Below are 23,563 nucleotides of genomic sequence, written 5' to 3' on the forward strand. Positions count from 1 at the left end.
TTGACACGATCGCTCCGGAACGTCCCCTCTCAAGTAACCGAGCTAAACCATCTCCTTGGTTTACTGAGGAGTTGGCAGCGATGAAGCGAAGGAAGAGGGAACTAGAGAGCGTGTGGCGCTCGGACCCAAGCGAGCCAAATCGAGCACGGTTTGTGTCCTTTCTAAGGGCATATGCCACGGCAATAAAAGCCGCAAAGAAAACTTTCTTTGCGGCCACTATTGCGTCTGCAAAAAACCGTCCGGCGGAGTTGTTTCGGATTGTCAGAGGTCTTTTGACTCCCACCTCAGGTGGGAGCCCTGACAATTCGGCCACGCGCTGTGAAGCATTTGCTCGGTTCTTTGCAGACAAAGTCGCTTTGATCCGTTCTGGGCTGGACGCCACATTAAATGCAGTCTCTGTGGATGTGACACGAGCGCCTGCTTGTCCTATTTTGATGGATTCTTTTCAGTTTGTGAAGCCCGAGGATGTGGACAATATACTTGGAGGAATGAGACCCACCACGTCCATCCTAGATCCCTGCCCATCCTGGCTTCTAAGGGAGGCCAGAGGGGGATTGGCTGAGTGGGTAACGGTGGTGGTTAATGCCTCCCTCCGGGAAGGCAAGATTCCAGCGAGCCTAAAACAGGCTATTATAAAGCCGCTGTTGAAGAAACCATCACTGGACCCCACTAAATTTGACAACTTTCGGCCTGTTTCCAATCTTCCCTTTTTGGGCAAAGTCATGGAAAGCGTGGTGGCCTCACAACTCCAGGTATTCTTGAGAGACACGGATTATCTGGATCCGGCACAGTCTGGTTTCAGACCGGGACATGGTACCGAGACAGTCTTGGTCGCCTTAGTGGATGATCTGTGCCGGGAGCTAGACAGGGGGAGTGTGTCCCTGTTGGTGCTCCTGGACCTCTCAGCGGCCTTCGATACCGTCGACCACGGTATCCTTCTGGAGAGCCTTGCGGGAATGGGTCTTGGGGGCACTGCTTTGCAGTGGCTCCAGTCATTCCTGGAGGGTCGGACCCAGAAGGTGTTATTGGGGGACTCCTGTTCAACTCCACAGCCTTTGACCTGTGGGGTTCCTCAGGGTTCTATCCTGTCCCCCATGCTGTTTAATATCTACATGAAGCCGCTGGGTGAGATCATCCGGAGTTTCGGGGTGCGGTGTCATCTGTACGCAGATGATGTCCAGCTCTGTCACTCCTTCCCACCTGCTACTAAGGAGGCTGTCGAAGTCCTGAACCGGTGCCTGGCCGCTGTAATGGTCTGGATGAGGGCGAACAAACTGAAATTAAATCCAGACAAGACAGAGGTACTCCTGGTCAGTCGCAAGGCCGAGCAGGGTATAGGGTTACAGCCTGTGCTGGATGGGGTCGCACTCCCCTTGAAGGCGCAGGTTCGCAGCTTGGGTGTGACCCTGGACTCATCGCTGAGCCTGGACCCCCAGGTTTCAGCGGTGACCAGGGGAGCTTTTGCACAGCTTCGGCTCGTGCGCCAGCTGCACCCGTACCTTGGGAAGTCTGACTTGGCCACGGTGGTACATGCTCTGGTCACATCCCGTCTTGACTACTGCAACGCTCTCTACGTGGGGCTGCCCTTAAAGACGGCCCGGAAGCTTCAGCTAGTCCAGCACGCGGCAGCCATGTTGTTAACAGGAGCAGGACGCAGGGAGCATACAACGCCCCTGTTGTTCCAGCTCCACTGGCTGCCGATTTGCTACCGGGCCCAATTTAAGGTGCTGGTGTTATCCTACAAAGCCCTAAACGGTTCCGGCCCAAAATACCTTGTGGACCGCATCTCGGCCTACGAGCCCACGAGGACCTTGAGATCATCTGGGGAGGCCCTTGTCTCGATCCCGCCTGTCTCACAGGCACGTCTGGCGGGGACGAGAGAGAGGGCCTTCTCAGTGGTGGCCCCCCGGCTGTGGAACTCCCTCCCTGCTGACGTCAGACAGGCCCCCTCCCTCATGGCCTTTCGTAAAGGCCTGAAGACTTGGCTCTTCGAGCAGGCTTTCAACTAAGTGCTATGTTAATGGTATTGACAACCGGAATGAACTATGACTACGAGATTGACTATGATTCCATAATATGACGGAGCGGATGTTTTAGTGTAAGTTAGATGTTATGTATTAGTGATGTTAGTTGTTGTTCTGATTTCTTTGTAAAGTGTCTTTTTGTACTGTACACCGCCGCGAGTCGCCCTAGGGCTGAGAGCGGCGGTTAATAAATGCAAGAAATAAATAAATAATAAATAAATAATTGCAAAATCTGTACTGGGATAATAGAATTGCTTTTAAATATATACCAGCTATTAAAGCAGGTTACAGAAAAGACAACAAAAATAGTTGTAGTTAATACTGGATTTATTTGTGAATTTGTTGGACAGCTGTGGTAATAAGTCATACCAAACTTTTAGGCAAAAGCCTGCAGTGGCACCTGCTCCAAGTGAAGTTTTTTTTTTCAAGTACTGTTTGAATTCTTCTTCAGCCGACCCGAAATAGCATCTTTCAGCATATTTTGTACTCTCTCGCTGTGAAAGATTTGCAAAGGAATACACTGCACTAGCCGTGCCTGTAAAAAGAGAAAAAAGAAAAAGGATTCTTTCAAATGTAGTGGAGTCAGGATTTAAAATGTGGAGGAAGTATGTCAGCTGGTCATCTATGTATATGCTTCTCTCAGGAATACTGGTTTTTAGTGCAAAATATTTGGCCGACGGAATGCCTCATCCCATGCTATTCAGATCTGATCAGGTTAAGATCAGAAGACTAGCTATCTGGCCTCTACCTATAGGCACATTTTATGGAAACATGATACAATGCTTTTTGGGTGGCCACTCCTAAGCTTCGGAATTCCCTCCTTGGGAATGCCAGATGGGCCTCCTCCTTGCTGTCCTTCTGCACCAAGCAAAAACTGTCTTCTAGCAGGCATTTAGGAATTCTAGATAAAAACAAAGGTCAATCTAGTCCAGGATTATGTTGCTGCTGTTGCTAACTAGATGCATATGGCCTACAAGCAAGACATGAGTGAAATAGTATCCCTCTTCCCTGTTTTGTTTCTGTTCTGCATTATTGAAAAACATAAAACAGTGGTTTTCAGATGTTTTGGCCTACAGACATCCCAACCAGTTTACATCTAGGGACCCACAGGCTGAGAACCACTGACATAAAACATTGCATTCAAAGGGCATCGGTGGCCCCTCAATGTTGGTTTTGGGAAGATTAATATCTCACGTCAGATTAAAGCATATATTTACCAATATTTCGTGGGCTAAGCATCCAAATGTTTCATCACCCAATGTGATGTACTCCAGAGATTCCCTAACAAAATCTTCTGCTGTCTTGTTGATTAGATTAGGCTTTGACCACATAGTCATTGGAGTTGAAACAGAATAAGGAGTCACTGCCTGAAGTAAAAGACAACAATGCAACAAAAAAGGCATAAAGAACAATTTCACATTTCAGATAGTCAATGCAACATCAACAGAGCTGATGCGGACAGCATAGCCTAGGATAAAATGAACCCATAATGGATAGGGAAGGGGGAAATAGTCAAACATCTCATCTATCTAGTCAGTAGAACTTTTTTGTTTATTCCAGTAGTTGATGGAAATATCTCACCTGTATGATAATTCCTTTTGTGTTATATTCTGCTTGAAGAGCTTTAGAAAATGTGCATCCAAAAGCCTACATAGACAAAATTTAAAGACAAGAAAGCTATAGTAATTGCATACTTTCGTTGATTATCGTGACATCATATTTATCCTAAGATCTCCAGTTATGTCTTTCCATCATTATACCATTTTATTGTTGGATATTTTTCTTATTGGAAGTTGTATAAGAATGCATACATAGTAATCTACTTCATACTTTTAGCTTCCTAAAACCTAGAGTAATATAAAGGACATAATTCCATGAAACACAATGTTCTTACTTTGGAGGCAGAATAGATGGCATATAAGGGACAGGGAAAAGTGCCAACAGCAGAGGATATATTCAAAATCAGTCCTCTTTGCCTAAAATAAATAAATAAATAAAACAGTATAAACATAATTTTATTATCTTACTTGCAGTATGACTCCGATACCTGCAGGATCAGCACCTGTGTTTTCACTGACTCATGCCCGAAAAAGATGTTCTTTTCAGGCATCTATTAGGTCCTCCAAGATGATTCTATAGTATGTTTCCACCATAGAATAGTGACCTAGAAATGTTAGAGATGTTCTCTCTAGGCACTTTTTTGGTCCGCTCTTCAAATTCTATGGTGTGCTTCTGCCAAAAGTGGTCACTTCAGTGATATTGATAGTTGCACATGTCCAGGAATTTATCCCACATGAATATGAGATTGCACTCTATATAAAAACACCAAAGACCTCCAATTCTGACAGAGTCAGACCATAAGTGATTCATAAGAAAACATGTCCATTTTCAAATAAAAATCAATAGCAGGTATAGTAGGACTTAAGAGCCAGTGTGGCACAGTGATTTTAAGACTAAACTATATATCTGAAGAAAAGTCATGAAAACCCACTGGATGACCTTGGATTTCAAGTCACACACTGTCATTCACAGTTTCAACTATCAATGGTGGGTCTTGGACTTTATCCCCCAAAGACATGGTGGGGAGGAGGTCATACTGTATTTGTATATGTTTTCGCATTACCTACCATTACGTTTTTGTTTCTTATAAACAGAGTTCAACATGGAAATTGTGAAAAAAATTAACTACCAGCACCACGTCAAAATTATGTTTTAAAATAAAAATATAATAATATAAACAATATAAATACAAGTTGAGTATCCCTTATCTAAGATTCCAAAATGTGAAATATTGAAAAATAAAAAAAAAAGTCCACATGGATAGTGAGACCTTTGCTTTCTGATGGTTCAATGCACAAGATCCGTGTTTCATGCACAAAATTAATGGAAATGTGGTGCATGAAATTACCAAGATCACCAAGATAATATGCAAGTATTTCAAAATCTTTGGGAGGGGAACCAAAATATGGGCCAAACCTTTTGGATAAGGGATACTCAAGCTGTGTGAATATGTAGACCAGTGTTTCTCAACCTTCTTAATGTTGCAATCTCTTAATACAGTTCCTCATGTTGTGGTGACCCCCAACCATAACATTATTTTTGTTGCTACTTCATAACTGCAATTTTGCTACTGTTATGAATTGTAATGTAAATATCAGATATTCAGGATGTATTTTCATTCACTGGACCAAATCTGACACAAATACTTGACATGCCCAAATTGGAATACTGGTGGGGTGTTGATTTTGTTATTTGGGAGTTGTAGTTGCTGGGATTTATAGTTCACCTACAATCAAAGAGCATTCTGGATGCCAACAACAATGGAATTGAACCAAACTTGGCACACTGAACTCTCATGAACAAATGAAATACTTTGTTTTCTGATGGTCTTTGGCAACTCCTCTGACACCCCCCTTGTGACCCCCCCCCCCCCCAGGATCCCGACCCCCAGGTTGAGAAACACTGATTTGGTGGGCATTGACCTTGAGTTTTGGAGTTGTAATTCACCTACATCCAGAGAGCACTGTGGACTCAAACAATGAATGATCTGGTCCAAACTTGGCAAGAATACTCAATATGCCCAAATGTGAACACTGGTGGGGTTTGTGGAAAATAGACCATGACATCTAGGAGTTGTTGTTTATAATTCACCTGCAATCAAAGAACATTCTGAACCCCACCAACGATAGAACTGGGCAAACTTCCCACACAGAACCCCCATGACCAATGGAAAATACTTTGTTTTCTGGTGGTCTTTGGTGAACCCTCTGACTCCCCCTCGTGACTCCCAGGTTGAGAAATACTGATGTAGAAAAATATATTAATAAGGTCTGCAAATTCAAACAAACAATAACAAAATTAATAACATTCATATCACTGACCATACATTTTTCTCAAGACTGTACCTTTAATGCACCTTATCACAGCAAGCAAACTAATTCTATCAAACCCAAATCTGTTAGAGGTAGAAACCATCTTGAAACCCAAATTTTCATTCACTGGACACTCAATCTAAGAAAAGATATTTACCTTGGCACCATCTGTTTCAAAATTATCCGTGTCATCTAAACCAAAAATGAAATTCACAGATTGATAATAGCACTTGTGTACCTATTGAAGACAATAAAGATAGCATGAACTATAGAGTAGGAGGAAATCTTGAAGGTCACCTACTCCAGATCTAATATCTGCTTATATCCCTCTAGCAAAGAAGAGACTTCCTGTCAGCAGATGCTTTTTCAACATCAGAGAAGGAGGCAGCAGCATTTCCCATGCTAATTAGGGAAGGGGAGATTTACTTCTTCAGCAAAATTTCCTCAATTTTCAGTGTTGCCCTTCAGGACATAACCAGAAAGGAGTAGAAGAGTCTTGCTTATCCAACATAAACGGGCCAGCAGAACGTTGGATAAGCTAAAATGTTGGATAATAAGGAGGGATTAAGGAAAAGCCTATTAAATGTCAAATTATGTTATGATTTTACAAATTAAGCACCAAAACATCATGTTTTACAATAAAATCGACAGAAAAAGCAGTTCAATATGTGGTAACGTTATGTAGTAATTACTGTATTTACGAATATAGCACCAAAACATTGCAATGTATTGAAACAGCTGTGGATCCAGGCAGGAGGCAGACTGCATTGGATAATGCAGAATGTTGGCTGAGTGAAGGTTGGATAAGCTAGACTCTACTGTATCTTGAAAAAAATGAAATTATAGAAGATCAGTGTCACAAGGATGCATAATCCAGAATTTGTTGAAGCCTACTATGTGGAAAGGGGAGGACCACCAAAGGAGAGGACCACCATTTACATATAGCTTTTATAAGAACTTAGAATAAGATAAGATGATGTGTGGTAATAAATGCCACTCAGTCATGATTAAAGGGATATTGGTTTTGCTTACAATTAAGTAATAAATAGACTGGATCAGTTCAGTTTAGTCTGCTGTTCCAAACTGCAATATGAATAATCTATTCCACCTCACTGGCCAGAGTTAAAACCAAATTAAGATGGAGTTATCTTAATTGCATAGCAAATGTTAGCATATATACATTTATATTGTCCTGCAAAAAAAACCCCAAAACCCAAAACCCAGCAACAACAACAACAACAACAACAACAACAACAGGATTTTCAGCCACAGATAGTTGTTCCCTTGTTCTCTCTGATACAGCCATTCCTCCACATTTGCACTTTTGAATTTGTGGGTTTGATTATTCACAGATTTGATTAAATACATTCTTTCTAGGAAATCACATGTCTTCCAGTGTGATTCTGTGGTCAACTTCCTCCAGTCACGTTGGAGGATCTAGATTAGGCATGAGCAAACTTCAACACTCCAGGTGATTTGGACTTCAACTCCCACAATCCCTAACAGCCAGTAAGCTGGCTAGGATTTCTGGGAGTTGGTCCAAAACACCTGGAGGGCCAAAGTCTGCTCATGTTCAATCGAGACGGTTCCAGAGCAAACACATCCCTAGGAATTGTGATGTCCTCCAATATGGTTTTATGACCAGCTTCCAGTGGATGTAGGCCATAGATGTCCCGGAAGACCTAGAAATTACTTGAGAACTTTTCTCTCAGCTAAAAAAGAGCAATTTGTTTATTTATGGTTTTTCACTCTCATGGTGGTCCTTGTCCATCACCCCAGTAAATATGGAGAGCTGATTGTACTTAAAAACACCTGTGGGATTTTGTCTCTCAAATAATATTTCACATAAAATTGAGCTGAGTTCATTGTTCTGGCAGTTTGGTCCCCAAAGGGGCTCCTTGCTGATAAAATCCAACATAAAAATAGAGAACAGAAGAATATGTTCTCCATTTCACTGCCTGGTTATTGCAAGGACAAACCCTCAAGGACAAGAGAACACCAACATATCTTATCCAAAGTCTTTAAGAATGTAAAAAAAAAAAACCTGGCCACAGTATTTAGTGGCATTCCAGTTCTTAAAATGGGCTTCAGAATTAAGACAAAATGTTTAAGGAAGAAGAGGAGCAGACGTGCAGAGAGGTCCCAGGGCCATATAACCCAGAATATCAAGGTAGGATAACCCACAATATCTGCTTTGAACTGGAATATCAGAGTCCACATTGCCATATATCCCAGTTCAAAGCAGATAGTGTGGGATTTTATTCAGCTGCGTGGAAGGGGCCCAAGAGTCTTTGCTCTGCTAGATTTAATACAGAGTCAAATACAGAATGATCACACACTGCAACCAAAGATTTGGGAACAGGCTTCATCTGAGCAGTAATTCCACTCAGGAAAAGATAAAAGTCTTAACCCTATAAGGTTTATCAAAAGAAAACTACTCTGTTTCCAGTAATATGGCTGCACACCCAGGAATATAATTTAGACCAAAAACATTCTGTGTGCTCCCTTCATAATCTATTTTCAAGATACATTATTATTGTTTTGTTGGCTGCTTCTGTTGCCTTTTTAAACAATCCAGCGGCAGCATTAGGAACAATCAAAGGCCTCAAATGTGTTGATGTAGTGTGTGCTTCTTATTGCCTTTTCCTGCTGGGCTAAATATAACTTAATAATAAAATACAGCCCTCTTGATATTTGATTTTTTTTTAACCTGTGCAAATTCTAACTATGCCAAGCTATGTTCTTAGTTAACACACTTCAGTACTTGCAGAACACAGTAAATCCTCTCAATCTATTATATTTTTAATGAAGTAAGAATGATAACAATATTAGACAGATCAGAGTCTATAAAATGTCATGGATAAAAACTTAAATTGATTAGACTATGGCTGGATCTACACTGCCACATAATTCAGTATCAGAATGGAGATTAACTCCATTGGATTGTATTATACGACAGTGTAGACTCATATAATCCAGTTCAATTCAGTTAATTATGCATTATAGCAGTCTACGGTGACCATTGTAATGCAGTTCAAACTGCATCATATGATAGTGTAGATGCAGCCTAAATCTAGTTGATTGGACTGATGGAGCAACTAATAGAGTATATAAACTAAAATCCAGTTTGAACAATACTGTGTTCTGTTTAGACTCACACAGTATCCACATTTGGACCAAATAGCTAAATGAGAATCACAAAGGGGCTTTTTGTCAGATGTGAACCAGAGGTACTTCAAAGAGAACTCAGCAGTTTGGCTGAATTCAACCTCAGGAAGAACTCATTCTTTGAAAGCAAATAAGCAGGGAGGACAGGACACTGGTGAAATGGAAGGAAAATGGGAAAGGGCAGAAGGCAAGCAAACCTATCTTGATGCTACTCGAGGTTGATGACTCCAGTGTGAATTTGCTCTGAGTTTTGGTTTGAATTTAAAAGTTGTTATTCAAGGTGCTGAATTATCTCAACCAAAATAGGTTCCACACCTTGGACAGCTCCTTTAAAGTTCAGACTAGATCCCAGAGTGGAATCACTGTTCTGTTAATACCAAAACCTCCAGAGATGAATGGGGCAGTGTGTCACATTGCTTGCCTTCCAGACCTAATCTAGCCTGTTGCTATCAGGTATGGAAAAGGATACTCTCCCATGACCTATGCTAAAGGGAAATTCAACTTCTATCCTGCCAGCATCTGTACATTGTATAAAGGGGCTGGCGAGGTTCCTCTTGTGCTTTGCTTCAGATGGTGAACTCTCTTGGGTTGGCCCTCAGGGAGTTGTCATAAATGTGAAGGCTTTTTTGAGTGGAGTTGCTGCCAGGTCAAGATTAGAAGCCCTTTCATTTATTTTTCTCAGGAGAGCTGGAAAGTTCAAAGACACACACAGTATGCAGCAATATTTCATCTTCAGGGTCAGGCAAGATTTTTACAAAGGACAAATGTTACCCTTTCGCAAGCTGAAAACACAAGTCTAAAATGTGTATTTGAGAATTATGATAAAGGTGCCAAAGAACCCCAATTCAACATGAATTTGAAAACCTCCTCCAGGATTTTTTCAGTTAATAGGAAACAATTGAAAATCATTCATTGATGGAAGCCTTCATGCAAAATAAATTAATTTCCATTTTTCCCTCTGTGTGTGGTACATACCTGGGTGACAGACATGATGTTGCAGTTTATAAGGGCCTGTTGGGAATAATAAATGAAAGATTACACAGAAGATTTCCTGATCCAGTGAAAACAAGGTGTTGGTTTGACAAATTTTGAATTAGAAAACACTTAAAAATGAAAAAAAAAGTTTATTAAATGAAGTGGCCAGATGTTCATAAAAGCTTATGGAGTTTGTTAGCCTTTGAGATATTACAAGATTATTTACTGTTTTTAGTAATATGGCTATTCCTTTTCCCAAAATGTCACTAAGGACTTCATCACATGCAATGAAAACAGGGTTTCTACACATTTAAGAAACAGCTACAATTAGGGCCCATCACATGATGCAAGCTTGTACAGTAGGTTCCAGATATTTTGCCATTTCTAAAGTGTGTTTCTTCCCTTACCATTCCTAAGTCAATTGGCAATTAACTTCTTTTTCAATTCCCTACATAGAGACATATAAACATGCCCAATTTACCATGTGATGGGAATTCCCTCTTACCTGCTTGTAAAGATAATGATGACATCATCTTGGAGAGAGAAGCCAAGATTGGCACTATTGATTCCTTTCTTCCACCATTATCATTTTGGAACCAAGGAGGAAGGGACGGTAATTTATATCTCTTTTTAAACGTAAAAAGAGAATTGAGAGTGATCTGTACTTATAAAGAGGAATTGTAATATTCAAAGAAAACGGGGAAGGAGACAGTGGGGGGAGTGTCTCCCATGTGATGAGAAGGCGAATGGATAATTAGAAAAGGAAGCAGAAAAAGGGAAACCATGTGATGGGGATAAGGAAATAATCCCTTTAATTTCAAAACGTGGCTTTGCGAAGCTTAAGGGAAAAACAACGATCCCAAACACTTTACTTATCCCATGAGATGAAGTCCTTACACAAGTTATTACATTTTGCCACCACAGAGGATGCAACTTTGCTTTTAAGATGTCATGGACCTTATTGATGTTACTAATACTTTTGTCTACAATTGTTTTTTTTTTGGGGGGGGGGTTGTATCAGGAGTGACTTGAGAAACTGCAAGTTCCTTCTGGTGTGAGAGAATTGGCCATCTCCAAGGACATTACCCAGGGGACACCTGGATGTTTAACCATCCTGTGGGAGGCTTCTCTCATGTCACCACTTTGACTGCCATGGCTGAGTGTTATGGAATTTAACCTTCTCTGCCAAAGAGTACTGGTGTCTCACCAAACTACAGACTCCAGGATTCCATAGCAATGAGCCATAGCAGTTATGACAAAGACAAATCTACTTTGTAAGTGCAGACTCTTTCATGCTGATCTTGGTTTCCCCTATCTTTTTTTTCACTTGTCTTTTCTCTCTTCTACTACTAAATAATTTTAAGTCATATTTTCAACTAGAGGGAATCATAGTAAAATGTAAAAGGATACACCAGAAATGATCTTATTTTCCATTGACAGGGTTGTTATTAGCTAAGTAAAGAACTCAATTTTACATCCATCTATAGTCAGTATTTACTTATTTATTCAGTATTTATTTTAAGAATTTTAGATTGTTTTAGTGCTGTGTCTTTCCAAAGCAGCATAAAGTAAAAAAAAAAAAAAAAAAACAGGTATAGCTGGTCACATCAAAATAGATAACTAGAAATAGTAATCCTAAATATTTGTCCTATTTAGAAGTTGCAAAAGAATGCAATGTTGCTGTTGAAAAAATAGCTTTTCCAGGCTCTTTATTTACTCAGCTGCAAGCCCCAATTTATTTCAGAGCAGCATACTCCAAATAACTATATATTCAACTGCAGGCAACATTTTACTTTCCTAGCTACATTCAGTCCACTTTGGATCCTTTTGTTTTTTCACAGGTTTTCAGGCTTCTATTTGAACCGAGGATTTTACAATCAGGGAGAGAGTTATTAAGAGTTACTGTTCAGAAGATGTTATGCTATTTTTCTGTTTCCTCCCTCCATAATGGATCATTTTGTGGAGGAAAAATGAGAGAAGTGGTAGTGGAAAAGAATGGGAAATGCAACTGTAATACAAGATCATTTTGTCATACAAACACACACATACTGTAGGGTCGTGGTACAAAAATGTTTCCTCTAGAGGCAGAGCATTTCTTTGGCTTGTTTGTTTTTCAGTTTTGGGGAATATGTTTTCCAGACAAAAAAGCTTCAAGGAACTTGGCTGGTTAATAATAACTTTGCAGAAATGCCTTTTTTATTTGTAAAGAAACTTCATCAAAATTAACTGAGTCAAACATGCCATGGCTTATTAGCCTTATGCTTCAACGTTAGCTAGCTGCCATACAAAAGGAAAATGGTTGATCTTAGCAGGTTTTATTCAGAAATATTCTTTACCTGGTCATTGTCTGTTGCATCAAGAAAATGGCATGGGATGCTGGTCTGAAGCATTCCAACATTGTTAACTAATCAAAGGAAGCAAAGTAAGTGGAGTCACACAATTATATAGCACAACTGCAAGGAATGATTCTAAAGCATTGGTTCCCAACCTTTTTTTGACCAGGGACCACTTTTACCAGGGATCACTCTCCAATATTAGTTCCAAAAGGGTTACAAATCAGGTTTTGATCAACCTTAGATTCAGTTTGGTTATTTGGGGTGCAGATTCAGAAAATTGTATTGGATAGACCACATCAGCTCTAGTTTCTTATACAGAACATATGCCATCCAGTAGTTGCCATCTGCTCATCCACAGAAAACCATATTTAATAAGCCTCGGCACTATAAGAGGGTTTCATGAGACCAGTCACTCTCGTTGCAAGGGTGTAGTAATGGTGAGGTTGCGGACCATATTTTAGTTCTTGCAGACCACTGATGGTCTGTGGACCAAAGGTTGGGAACCACTGTTCTAAAGAGAGAGCAAGCTTAGCAAACCAGCTATTTTTAGGATTGGTAGAAGGTCAGCTTAGTTGGGAATATATTAATTAAACAGGGCAAGAAGTTCTTTCTGCATGATGTTTTATTGAAGTAATTTAGCATATTGGCTATGATTTTTAAACAGCTAATATGATCTTGTTAATAGTTCTACCACGACTCAGCTCCTGATTAGCTTGGGCTGGGCAGTTTGTTTTCTGAGACAGGCTGTAGTTTGGTGATGCATCTTGACTTAATGGTTCAGAAGGAATAGTTAAGCAAATGATCTGAGAATTCAATGAATCAACAAAAAACATCTCCTTAGAGATATCCAGCAATTTCTTAGAAAAATTCAAACACCTATTAACCTGTTGTGACTCCTATTAATTACATTCTTTTCATTTTCGAAGATCTTTTTAAAGAAATCATAATTAAGAATGGCTTTCTAATACATTGCCACATTTTTTTTAAAAAAAAATGTGTACATCGTTGGTTTTCTGATGTCTCAGATTTTTCTCTGAATTAGTCCTTCTGAACTATTTGGTCAATGCACTGTCCCATCATAAGGACAGATCACCCACTTCAGAAAATCAATCTCAGATGGTATTTCTATTGCCAGACTGAAATGAATGCGTGACAGAGTACAGAGTAACAGGCAGAGAGATGAATCAATCTTAGGTGGTAGATTTGGGCAACCATAAAAATAAAGCGAAATTGTCTTTATTTCCTTCATTATTATGCCCAGTGGGAATTATAGAATTTTATGGCTTATGTGCCAAAATAATGTGGCTGGTCTAGGGAATATTTTATGTATCTTTAAATGGAGTGAGATGGGATGGAGATTTGCTACTCCGCTCAGGCAGTCAAAAGTCTTGGGCCAGCTTTGACCCCTGAAAAACACTCTTGTATCACTTACCCAAAATTCCAACTTCTAATCCTTGAAGGCTTTTTTCAATATCACTATATATGTCCATTTTGGTGAAGTCAGCTTGTATGATTTTCACTCTTTGTCCTGTGGTCTGCTCTTCATGGAAAAAAGAGAAACAAATCTACCGTAATTCTGCAGTTTAGCTACAAGATGGTAGCCTTGGGTCACTATGTATTAAATCTATCTTACTAACAGTGATGCACAATGGAAAACACTTTGATGCAGGGACGCAAGCATTTGATTCTACATCTTTAGAAATGGGGAAGGGCCTAAATACCCCAAAGGCAGCAGATCCTGTCTGATCTTAGAAGGTAAATAGGGCCAGCCCTGTTTTGTACTTGGATGAGATGGGCACACACCTTGCTGGCTCACAAAAAATGTCAAAAGTCACAGTTGGGCAACAACTTCGACCTGACTGAGTCTAATCCTATGTTTTTATATCATTCTACACCTCATTGTAAGACTAAACCAAAGCAATCTTGGAACTCCCTTATTGCTTTATGTCCCCTATGACTACAAATACTAGAGAAACTGAAAATTGAGACTACATTAGTCTTGGTAAAGATATTTTCTAATTCTGAGCTTGGAAAGCTTACTTTTTGATCTATAGTTTTTAGTATCCCTAGTCAGATTACATTAATATGGCAGTAATAGTTCACAAATTAACATTTAAAAATGAAATCAAGTTAGATTGGAGCCTATTAACTATTTCTTATTATTTCATGGTCTATACATGTTGCATGGATGGATAGATTGAAAAAAAAATGTTGCTATAATACATATAAAACATTACACTTATTTAAAGCTCATCAAAGAAGCAATCTAGGAGATGGCGAGAGAACAAACTATATATGCATGGATGAAGATTTAGAAAAAGGAAGTTAGCTTTAATATTTTTATACTTACCGATGTCCAAGGCTACTCTCTGCATTTTTTGGAAAGTTCTGCTAATCAAAACAATATTTAGGCCCCGTTTGGCTAACTGTAGGAACAAGATTTAAACAGAAACATTTCAGTATCTGAGTGATGGCGATGTGATGGGGCACTTATTTATTAGATGGAATTTCATTATCATGTTGTCTGGCAGCCAGATATATGTCTTGCTTAGGTATTTTTCCAAAGTATGCTTCAACACTGTACTGCCTCTAAGATTATTTGCTACTATTTTACTGAACTCAGTGCTGACCCACAATAGTTAAGTGCCTGTGGTAAAGGAAAAAGTGGCCCCCTCCCTTTCCCCATTTCCCATACAAAAGCCAACAGTTGAATAGAAATGAACTACCACTGACAACTGTTTTGGTTTAGAGGCAGAAAAAAAAGGCTATATGGTGACTCCAATGCTCCTCACAATATCTTCTCTTGAGATATCTACCAGAAAGGATGATTGACCCTGCTGTAGAGGTTATTTTTAAAATGTCTATAAAGATTCTGATGAATATTCTAAACTGCTGTATAAATCTTAATTGTATAGATGCTCTTCTTACCTCAATGGAATAGGCTCTTCCAATGCCATCTCCTGCTCCTGTAATCACTAAAAGATCAAAACCGAAAAGAAAAATTATACATTATCTTTCTTTATGAGATTCTTTTTGTATATAAATTACACAACCCAACCAAAAAAAATCTTGTTGTCTTGGTTTTTAGGCTTGTTCCTGAGGTTGTTTGGGGTGATGATTCAGGAAATTGCATTGGATAGACCACATCAGCTCATGTTTCTTAAACATGGTTATCTATGAGCAGGCAGATGGTGACTGGTATATGGCATAGGTTCTGTATCTCAAAAACTAGAGCAGATAAGAGAAAACTGGTGCCATTTTTGGAATCAGCAGGTCAAATTTATACCTAGAAACAGGGCAAATATTTCAGGCACCAAAATGTGTCTTGTCCAGTGTTATCTCAGATCTGTGGGTCTCTGTGTGGGCATCCCAGACTTCTCTGTCTTCAGGAAGATAAAGTCACATTTTGTACAATTGGGAGAGTGATGAATTAAAGCAAAATGATAAAAGAATGAAACCAAATGAGAGATAATACTAACACTTTAAAACAGTGGTTCCCAACCTTTTTTGACCAGGGACCACTTGACCAGGGACCAACATTAGTTCCAAAAGGGTTACAAATCAGTTTTTGGTCAACTTTAGATTTGGTTTGGTTATTTGGGCTGCTGATTCAGAAAATTGCGCTGGATAGACCACATCAGTTTCTGATACAGAATATATGCCATCCAGTAGTTTCCATCTGCTCGCCCACAGAAAACCATATTTAATAAGCCTTGGCACTATAAGAGGGTTTCATGAGATCAGTCGCTCTTGTTACAACGATGTAGTAACGGTGAGGCTGTGGACCATATACAGTCGTTCTTACAGACCACTGGTGGTACACGGACCACAGGTTGGGAACCACTGCTTTAAAAGATGTTGTTCTTGAGTAGCCTTTGTGCCAGATCAGTGGAGCTCAGGATTTTGTTATTCGATTAAAGCAGTGGTTCTCAACAAGTGGGTCCCCAGATGCTTTGGCCTTCAACTCCTAGAAATCCCAACAGCTGGAAAATTGACTGGGATTTCTGAGAGTGGTAGGCCAAAACAACCGGGGACCCACAGGTTGAGAACCACTGCATTAAAAATTTAATAAGTTCATACATTTTCCAGAGGATGGTATAAACTGATATTTATATTAATTTATATCCTCTCAAAATATTAACTTGGATCCTAAAATTTAAATTAATTTATAGCCATTATCTAGGAATTAGCCCAACTAAACTTAATGAAACTTATTTCTGAGATAGATACAGGTTTGCATTCAAACACATGCCCTGCGCACAGCCACTAGACTGCTACCCAAAAAGTCTTTCTTAAGGATGAAGGCATGTTTTGAGCAATATAGTATGAGAAACTGCGGGATATGGGCTTTAAAACAAATAAAGATTTAAAGGAAAGAATTATATTAAAATAACCTTTCATTCTGCAAACATTCTTAAATCAACATGAGATTTACCCTGTGTTTTTTAAAATGGATTTTGAATTTTATTTTAATTTAAATTATAGCATTGGTCTAATTTCCAGAAAGCTCCTATGCATGCCTATCTTGAAATAGGTCTCCCTGGATCTTTAGCAAGTGGATATTGGACAGAAGATTTGCATTACAACCTTATGTGTGTTTATTTGGAAGTAAACCACACAGTGTTCGCTAAGGTTTCTCTCCGGTAAGTGTGCATAGGATTGGAGTCTTAATTTATTTTGATTTTCCCCTTCAATATGTTATTATTTGCACATTTTTGTTGCTGTGTGTATTTCTTTTCTTTTGCGGGCCATGCATATCTCAAGCTCTCCTGAGTCCCTTCAGGGAGAGAGGTACTGGTTAAAAATAAATAAATAAAAATAATATTGTAATAGAACAAAGTAGTTTTGAAAGAAGATAAACAGCAATGAACTGCAAAGGGCTAAGCCTCTTTTATGAAGTAATTCTAAACTGGCTCAGCTGCCACTAGCCATGGAAGACTATAGCAGCAATCCTATGCATCTTCACCAAGCAAGAAAATTAAGTGAATAAGAACCTACCTCTGAGTACATGTGCTTAGAATTACATTGCAGATTTGGTTTCTAAAAAGCTGATACCAAGTTCCTTTGTAAGTAAAGAATGAATGCAACTACAAAGTTTTACTGGCAGGAAAAAAATGTAAAGGTTGGAATATTCTGATTTTGCAAGATAAAGAATTAATGCATAGCTACACACATTAATATATACACACATATGTACCGCATACACAAAATACAAAGGCAGTTAGGTTTGTCCATAAGTAAAAAAAAACAACAAAACCCACAATTTGGCAGCATCTCTGTTTAGTATGAACCACAATTTGGTTTATAACTTTGCAAACTTCCTGAACGAAGTCTATAAACTGAATGTGTAGCAAATGTTAAGTTCCCTTTTCTGTGGTTTGTATTGTATTTTAAACCTTTTTGCTATGTATAGGCCAATAAAGGCTTATTGGACTGGATTGGAACTTTGCAAGCTTTCAAGTCTCCCAGAACTCTTCATCTGGCAAAGAGGCACCACAGATCAATTTCTCCCCTTATCACCTCTATTTTGCTGTCACTCAATGAAGGATTTTGAAGAACTCAAGATTATGCACAGTCCTAGTAAAGGCATTATTTTACTGTGGACTTTATCATTAACTAAATCAACGTCAATTCACAAATGAATGTCCACTTCCACAACAAATTATTTTTCAATTGTAACTACTGAGTAAGCCCAATGCAGAATTATCTTTTTATTTTAAATTTGATAAACTTTATATTAAATAGAAGATTTAATGATTACATTAATATAGTAGCACTCACTAAAATGTTGGAAAATAGGAACCTGCCATTTACTAAAATGGACCTTAAGCACATCAAGCTTGGTATTATCTCTAGTCCAGTAACAGGTAGACATTCTCAAGAGCTTTAGAGAAAGGTATCTCCCAAATTACAGATGCCAGGAATTGAACCTGGGACACAAAATCTTCCATTTTATCACCAAACTAAATGGCATTCCTATTAACATTGTATCACATCAACAACAACAAAAGGAGGAGAGTTCCTTTACCTGCCCATTCCCCCATTGATTGGAAAAAAGATGGGGGCAAAGTACTTCGTATGTATGGGAAGACATACTTCAGGAACCGAAGGCTCTTCACCAGGAAAACCAGACAAACAATACTTCCAAGGACAGTAAGCAGATGCTGCTGGAATTCACCCATGAGGAACAATTACAAGGAGCCAAGATCACGTATTGCCACTCTCTCTCTCTCTTACTCTCTCTCTCTCACTGGCTGCTGATAGACTGGAGCTCTGGCAACAGAAACAAACTGAAACATAAAATGGTTTCCCTAATCATGAACCCCTGAGTCATAAGCATCTCCCATCCTCCCCTCAAAGAATGTGCCAGAAGTTAGAATAGAAGGACATTTTTGACCCAGATATGGAAACTTCGGGACAAGCAAACACAGCGACTGTCCTTATTCCCACCTCAAAAATAGGAGATGTGGAAGCAGGCTAATAATATACCTTCATTTCTAGCTGGAGCAAAGAATGGATATGTTTGGATTTATTTGCATTTCATCAGATTATGCTCACTTAAACCACATAATTATCTAAATCAGTTTTTCCCAACTGAGTGTCCTCCAGATATAATAAATTACGACAACCATCCAACTGGATTTCTCAAATGTTGACTGAGGATCTCATCACATTTAATGGGGGAAAGTGGGGGGAAGCATAGGAAGCCATGTTACCCCATTCCCTCCCATCTATTTCCATCTTGTAGGATGGACAGCCACCGCACGTTCTTTTTGTGTCTTACCCCAACTTTCCCCTGCATTCTTCTGAAGATAGTCTTCTGAAGACAGTCTTTGAGCTCAGTTTCCATGCGCTACAGAAATGAAGTCTCACAGAGTCCCACTGGAAGTGCCCTTATGTTATATGATGGAAGTGGGACTTCCATGTGACTCCGTTTCTGCACTGCCTGGAAAGGGAGCCTGAAGACCAGCTCTAAACATCTCAAACTGTATTCCTGCTCTTTAGTATCCAAATTACCATTCTTGGCCCTTCCCTTTTCATGAACAAGCAAACATATTACATGGCATACTACAGAAAACCCATCAAAAAGTGCCCTTTCAGACTAAATAACTAACTAGAATTAGAATTAGAAAACTATAGAGAGGTGTCTATATATTAGTCTTTATGTTTGTTAGTTATCCATGTTTTAGTATCTAAGTATGTATATCTGTGTATTAGTGTTTTTTTATGTTTTGTGTTTATATTATTTTTGTGTATGTTATCATGTGTATATTTTGGTATGAGTTAGAAACTAGATTACTAGGGTGTTTTTTAATGTATAACTTGATGATGTGTTTGTTCACATCCCCTTCTCCCATACAATCTGCCCTGAACACTGAGGTCCTCTAGGGGACGGCTACTCCAGCCAGCCAGAACCTGACTGGTGACCATCACTCAGAGGACCTTTTCATCAGCTCCCCCAAGACTGTGGAACGATCTGCTGGAAGAGCTACAACAGCTAAATGAGCTGTCCGAATTTAAAACACATCTGAAGACCTATCTCTTCTGGCAGGCCTACCCAGTCAGTTTTAATCATGATTTTTAAACTTCTATCTTGTGTTCATTATATTTTATTATTTGTGCTGTGTATTTTAATATATGTATTTGTAGAAATAACATTTTAATATTGTGTATTTTATATGTTTATGATGATTATCTGTTTTATCTATGTTGTAATCCACCTCGAGTCACGAGGAGAGGTTGGTAAGAAATAAAATGATGATAATGATGATGATGTTGATTGTATTTGTATTTTTCCTCTTTCTATAAAAAAATTAACAGCAAAAAAGGTCCCCTTTTTGGACTGCAACTTGAAAAATCCTCCAAACAGCGTGGTCCCCATGCAGCATGTCCATAACATTAGAGATACTACTTCCTGTTTTTTAAATCTCCCTTCAGACCAAAGTACAACAAGAGATCTGGGCCTATATTAGTTTAGCTACTATGGGGTTTTGAAAATAGAAGCAACACATGTGACATAGGTTCATAATTGCACAGCAATGTGCTTTTAGTGGTGGTAAGGAATTAGTTTTGGGTGGGTTGGAGCTTTGTTCCCCAGATCTGTTGTTCAAAATGGCCATATCACTGATGTCATCAAGTCCCCAAGAGGAAGCAAAGGGTGGAATTTCTCTACTTGGCACTGTGGTAAGGATTGTGGTGGTGGTGTGTCTTTAAGCTGTTTCCAACCCATAGTGACGCCAAGGTGAATCTCTCCAAGGGTTTTCTTGGATTTGATCACAAGAGGTTTCCTCTGAAGCTAAGATGGAGTGACTTGCCCAAAATCATCCATTAGGTTTCAGGGCTTGAGCAAGAATTCAGTCTTTGGTTTTATGGTCCAAGGTACAAACTACTACACCAAAGAACCCAACTTAATTCTGTATCTTTCTCTTTTCCTTTATGGGGAAGGTAGGAATAGCAAAGTTGTCTGTTCTCAAACGGCTGGAAGGAGCAAGGGAGAGGAATCTTTAATCTTATTTCCAACTAGTTAGTCAAGGCAACACCAAGCATTGCGTGCTTTTCCCTTCAGTGTCATCTGGTGACTCCCCTGTTGATTAGGTAGAGCCTATATTGGGAGAATGATGAGATAGAAATATTTTTTTAAAAAATAAATCATTCTGGGTTTTAGTCAGAGGTACATTTGAATAGCCCAAGATGTTTAACCTTATCCTCCAGAGGAGTTCAGCACCTTGGATAGCTCATTTAAAACTTGGATTAAAAGCAGAATACACTACTGCACTGAGATTGGAACCACCAAGAAGAAGAGCAGGTGGCATTTAAAACTGATTGTTCTCAGCTGGTATTTGCAAGTCAGGCCAGAGAAAACAGTCTATGATTTCCTCCCTTGCATCTGGAGAGAAGTGAAATATTCAGTCGGCACTTGCAGAAAAAGGAATCCTTGCAAGACCAGCCAAGATAATCATAGGAATTTCTTGTAGCCTAAGGCAGGCCTTGAATACTAGAATAAAATACATTATACCAACAACTATATGTGGACAGCTAAAATGAGGGTGCCCTGTAAGCTCCCTTTGTGTATTGTCTGTTCTGCTCGTTTCCCAATAGTAGACTGATACAGTCTAACTTCATTTATTATTTCACAATTTCTCCTCCATCAGTCACCTTTTTCCTGGCAGTATACTGTGGGCCCTCCATACCATAGGTTCTGCATCTACAGATTCAACCAACCACTGCTCAAAAAAATATTTTATAAATTTCAAAAACCAAACCTCAATTTTGCCTTGCACTGAATAATACACTAATATGTAGGCATGCCCTGCTGTAGCTATCTGCCATTTCACAGATTCCCAGACTCTATTTGGAATTCATTTGAGTTGTTCCAATATTTTATATAAGGGATGCCATTTTACCATGCTATTGTATATCATGGGATTTGTGTCTCCATAGATTTTGTTATCCAGAGGATCCTGGGATGAAGCCGTAGCAGATACCAAGGGCCAGCAGACTCCATACATCCCCATGTTGTTGCTAAGTGTCTTCAGATTAATTTCAACCTATGGCTACCCTGTGAATGAAGGACCTCCAAAACACCCTATTGTTAAGAGCCTTGATCTCAAACTATAAGCTCTATAATTTTCCTAATATGCATTTTCCCTTTCACTTCAGATGGTCTCTGACACTTGATTTCAACTCATGTTTAATGTCACAAGCCACTAGAGATAAAAAAATTTCAATGCAGGGATAAGAAAGTGTGTTTTAGTCAGCATTTACTAGTTACTCTTTGCCAGGATTGTCCAATGGAGAGCGATGATAGGATTAGCAGTCCAAAATATCCACTAATTTCATGATTTTGTCTATTAATCTCCAATGCACACCCATCCTACTTTTCATTTCTAATTACACCAAATTCCATATGATTTCACAGGATCCCACAATTTTAGTGGCATTTTAGGGAACACAGTATAAGGAGATGGGTGGAAAAGAAATGACCACATAATAAGATTATTTTAGGATTATTTTAGGATTTGCTCTCTCTGTTAAGGAGGTACCTTTAATGATGACCATACAAATACACTAGTACATTAAAAGGGAAATCTATTATTCACACATTTATCAGACACAGAATATACTTTTGGTATCAGGTGTGCTCTTTCAATGCATCCATGCCACTTTCCATCCAGTCCAATCCAATAACCTGGGCCTCAATGAACTTTGGGGGGCATTTATGGGAGTTTTGGATTGTGTAGTCTGCTCCACCAACATCTTACTAATGCAGAGGACCACCAAGAAGAAAATTGCATGACTTTGCAAAGGATATGTCATGGTTTGCCAGCAATAACCATGCAGCTGAATATTGTTGAAAGACATTTATCTGATGTCTTGCATGCGATAGGTTCGTCTATAAGCATGCACTTGTACTACAAGGATAGAAATCATGTATAGACTGAATATAATCCTTGAAGGCCCTGACTTTTGTCCCAACTCTTTCAATTGCTGGGGGGGGGGGGGATGCCTCCTAAAAAGAGAATTGCATCCTAAATGCTTCCTAGAGCTGTTCAAGCTATTGATCTTTGTTATTAAATCACTCCTGGTATTGTTTGCTCTATGCTGGGTTCCCAGTGTTTCATGAGCAATAACCATGTAGTTTTCTCCAGAAGCACATTAGGTGATCAGCCAATGTTGTTCACAGAAAACAAGAAATGCATCAAAATGTTCAAAAGATGGTTGTTTATTGGTGAAAGAGCCCAATGCCTTTTGGTCTGCAGGACCTTCTTAGGGGGCTACATCAAAGGGTATCATATAAATACCTAATGCCACATCACATAAAATCATTACATTTATGCATTGCCCATTTCCTGTACATAGTACCTACTTAGAAACAAACTGTAGACATTTCTGAACCAGGAACTCTCGCAACATTTACTAGACAAATGAAAGCATGTGAACAAGGTCTTAAAGTTTTTAATATCTTGCAAGCAGATGATAAAAAAAAACATAGATAACATTCAAGGACATCTTATGATTTTATATAGTCCCTTGAGGAAGGCTTTACTAGGCAAAAGTTCATCAGACCTTTCTATCACCTCTTCTTTTTCCCCTGTGCTTAAGATATATTTTCTCTTTGTGATTTTCTTACAATTATGGAGAACTTCTCTGTATGCAGATTTCTTTAATAACTGGTGTTCTTTGAAAT

The 23,563-nt window shown here is 39.0% G+C and overlaps 1 protein-coding gene across 1 annotated transcript; it reads right to left on the minus strand.

Annotated features, from left to right (window-relative positions):
- Window positions 1-2,333: 2,333 nt before the first annotated feature.
- HSD17B3 (hydroxysteroid 17-beta dehydrogenase 3) lies at window positions 2,334-18,640 on the minus strand. Its single transcript, XM_060760827.2, has 11 exons — window positions 18,404-18,640; window positions 15,304-15,350; window positions 14,726-14,801; window positions 13,808-13,915; window positions 12,376-12,443; window positions 10,040-10,075; window positions 6,054-6,088; window positions 3,919-4,000; window positions 3,606-3,671; window positions 3,242-3,391; window positions 2,334-2,559 (listed from the first exon to the last, which is right to left on the minus strand). The coding sequence occupies exons 1-11, from the start codon at window positions 18,555-18,557 to the stop codon at window positions 2,449-2,451; spliced, it is 933 nt and encodes a 310-aa protein (XP_060616810.2). The 5' UTR covers window positions 18,558-18,640; the 3' UTR covers window positions 2,334-2,448.
- Between the last annotated feature and the right edge of the window lie 4,923 nt (window positions 18,641-23,563).

Source organism: Anolis sagrei, chromosome 2 (assembly GCF_037176765.1).
Source record: "Anolis sagrei isolate rAnoSag1 chromosome 2, rAnoSag1.mat, whole genome shotgun sequence".
NCBI lineage: Eukaryota > Metazoa > Chordata > Lepidosauria > Squamata > Dactyloidae > Anolis > Anolis sagrei.

Bases quoted from the DNA above. Each gene is read 5' to 3' on its own strand.
- HSD17B3 (XM_060760827.2), bottom strand. From the start codon at position 18,557: ATGGGTGAATTCCAGCAGCATCTGCTTACTGTCCTTGGAAGTATTGTT. The intron at 15,351-18,403 runs GTAAAGGAACTC...TTGATCTTTTAG, and splicing joins ATCAATGGGGGAATGGGCAG to TGATTACAGGAGCAGGAGAT. The intron at 4,001-6,053 runs GTAAATATCTTT...TATTTATTTTAG, and splicing joins TTGAAACAGATGGTGCCAAG to GCAAAGAGGACTGATTTTGA.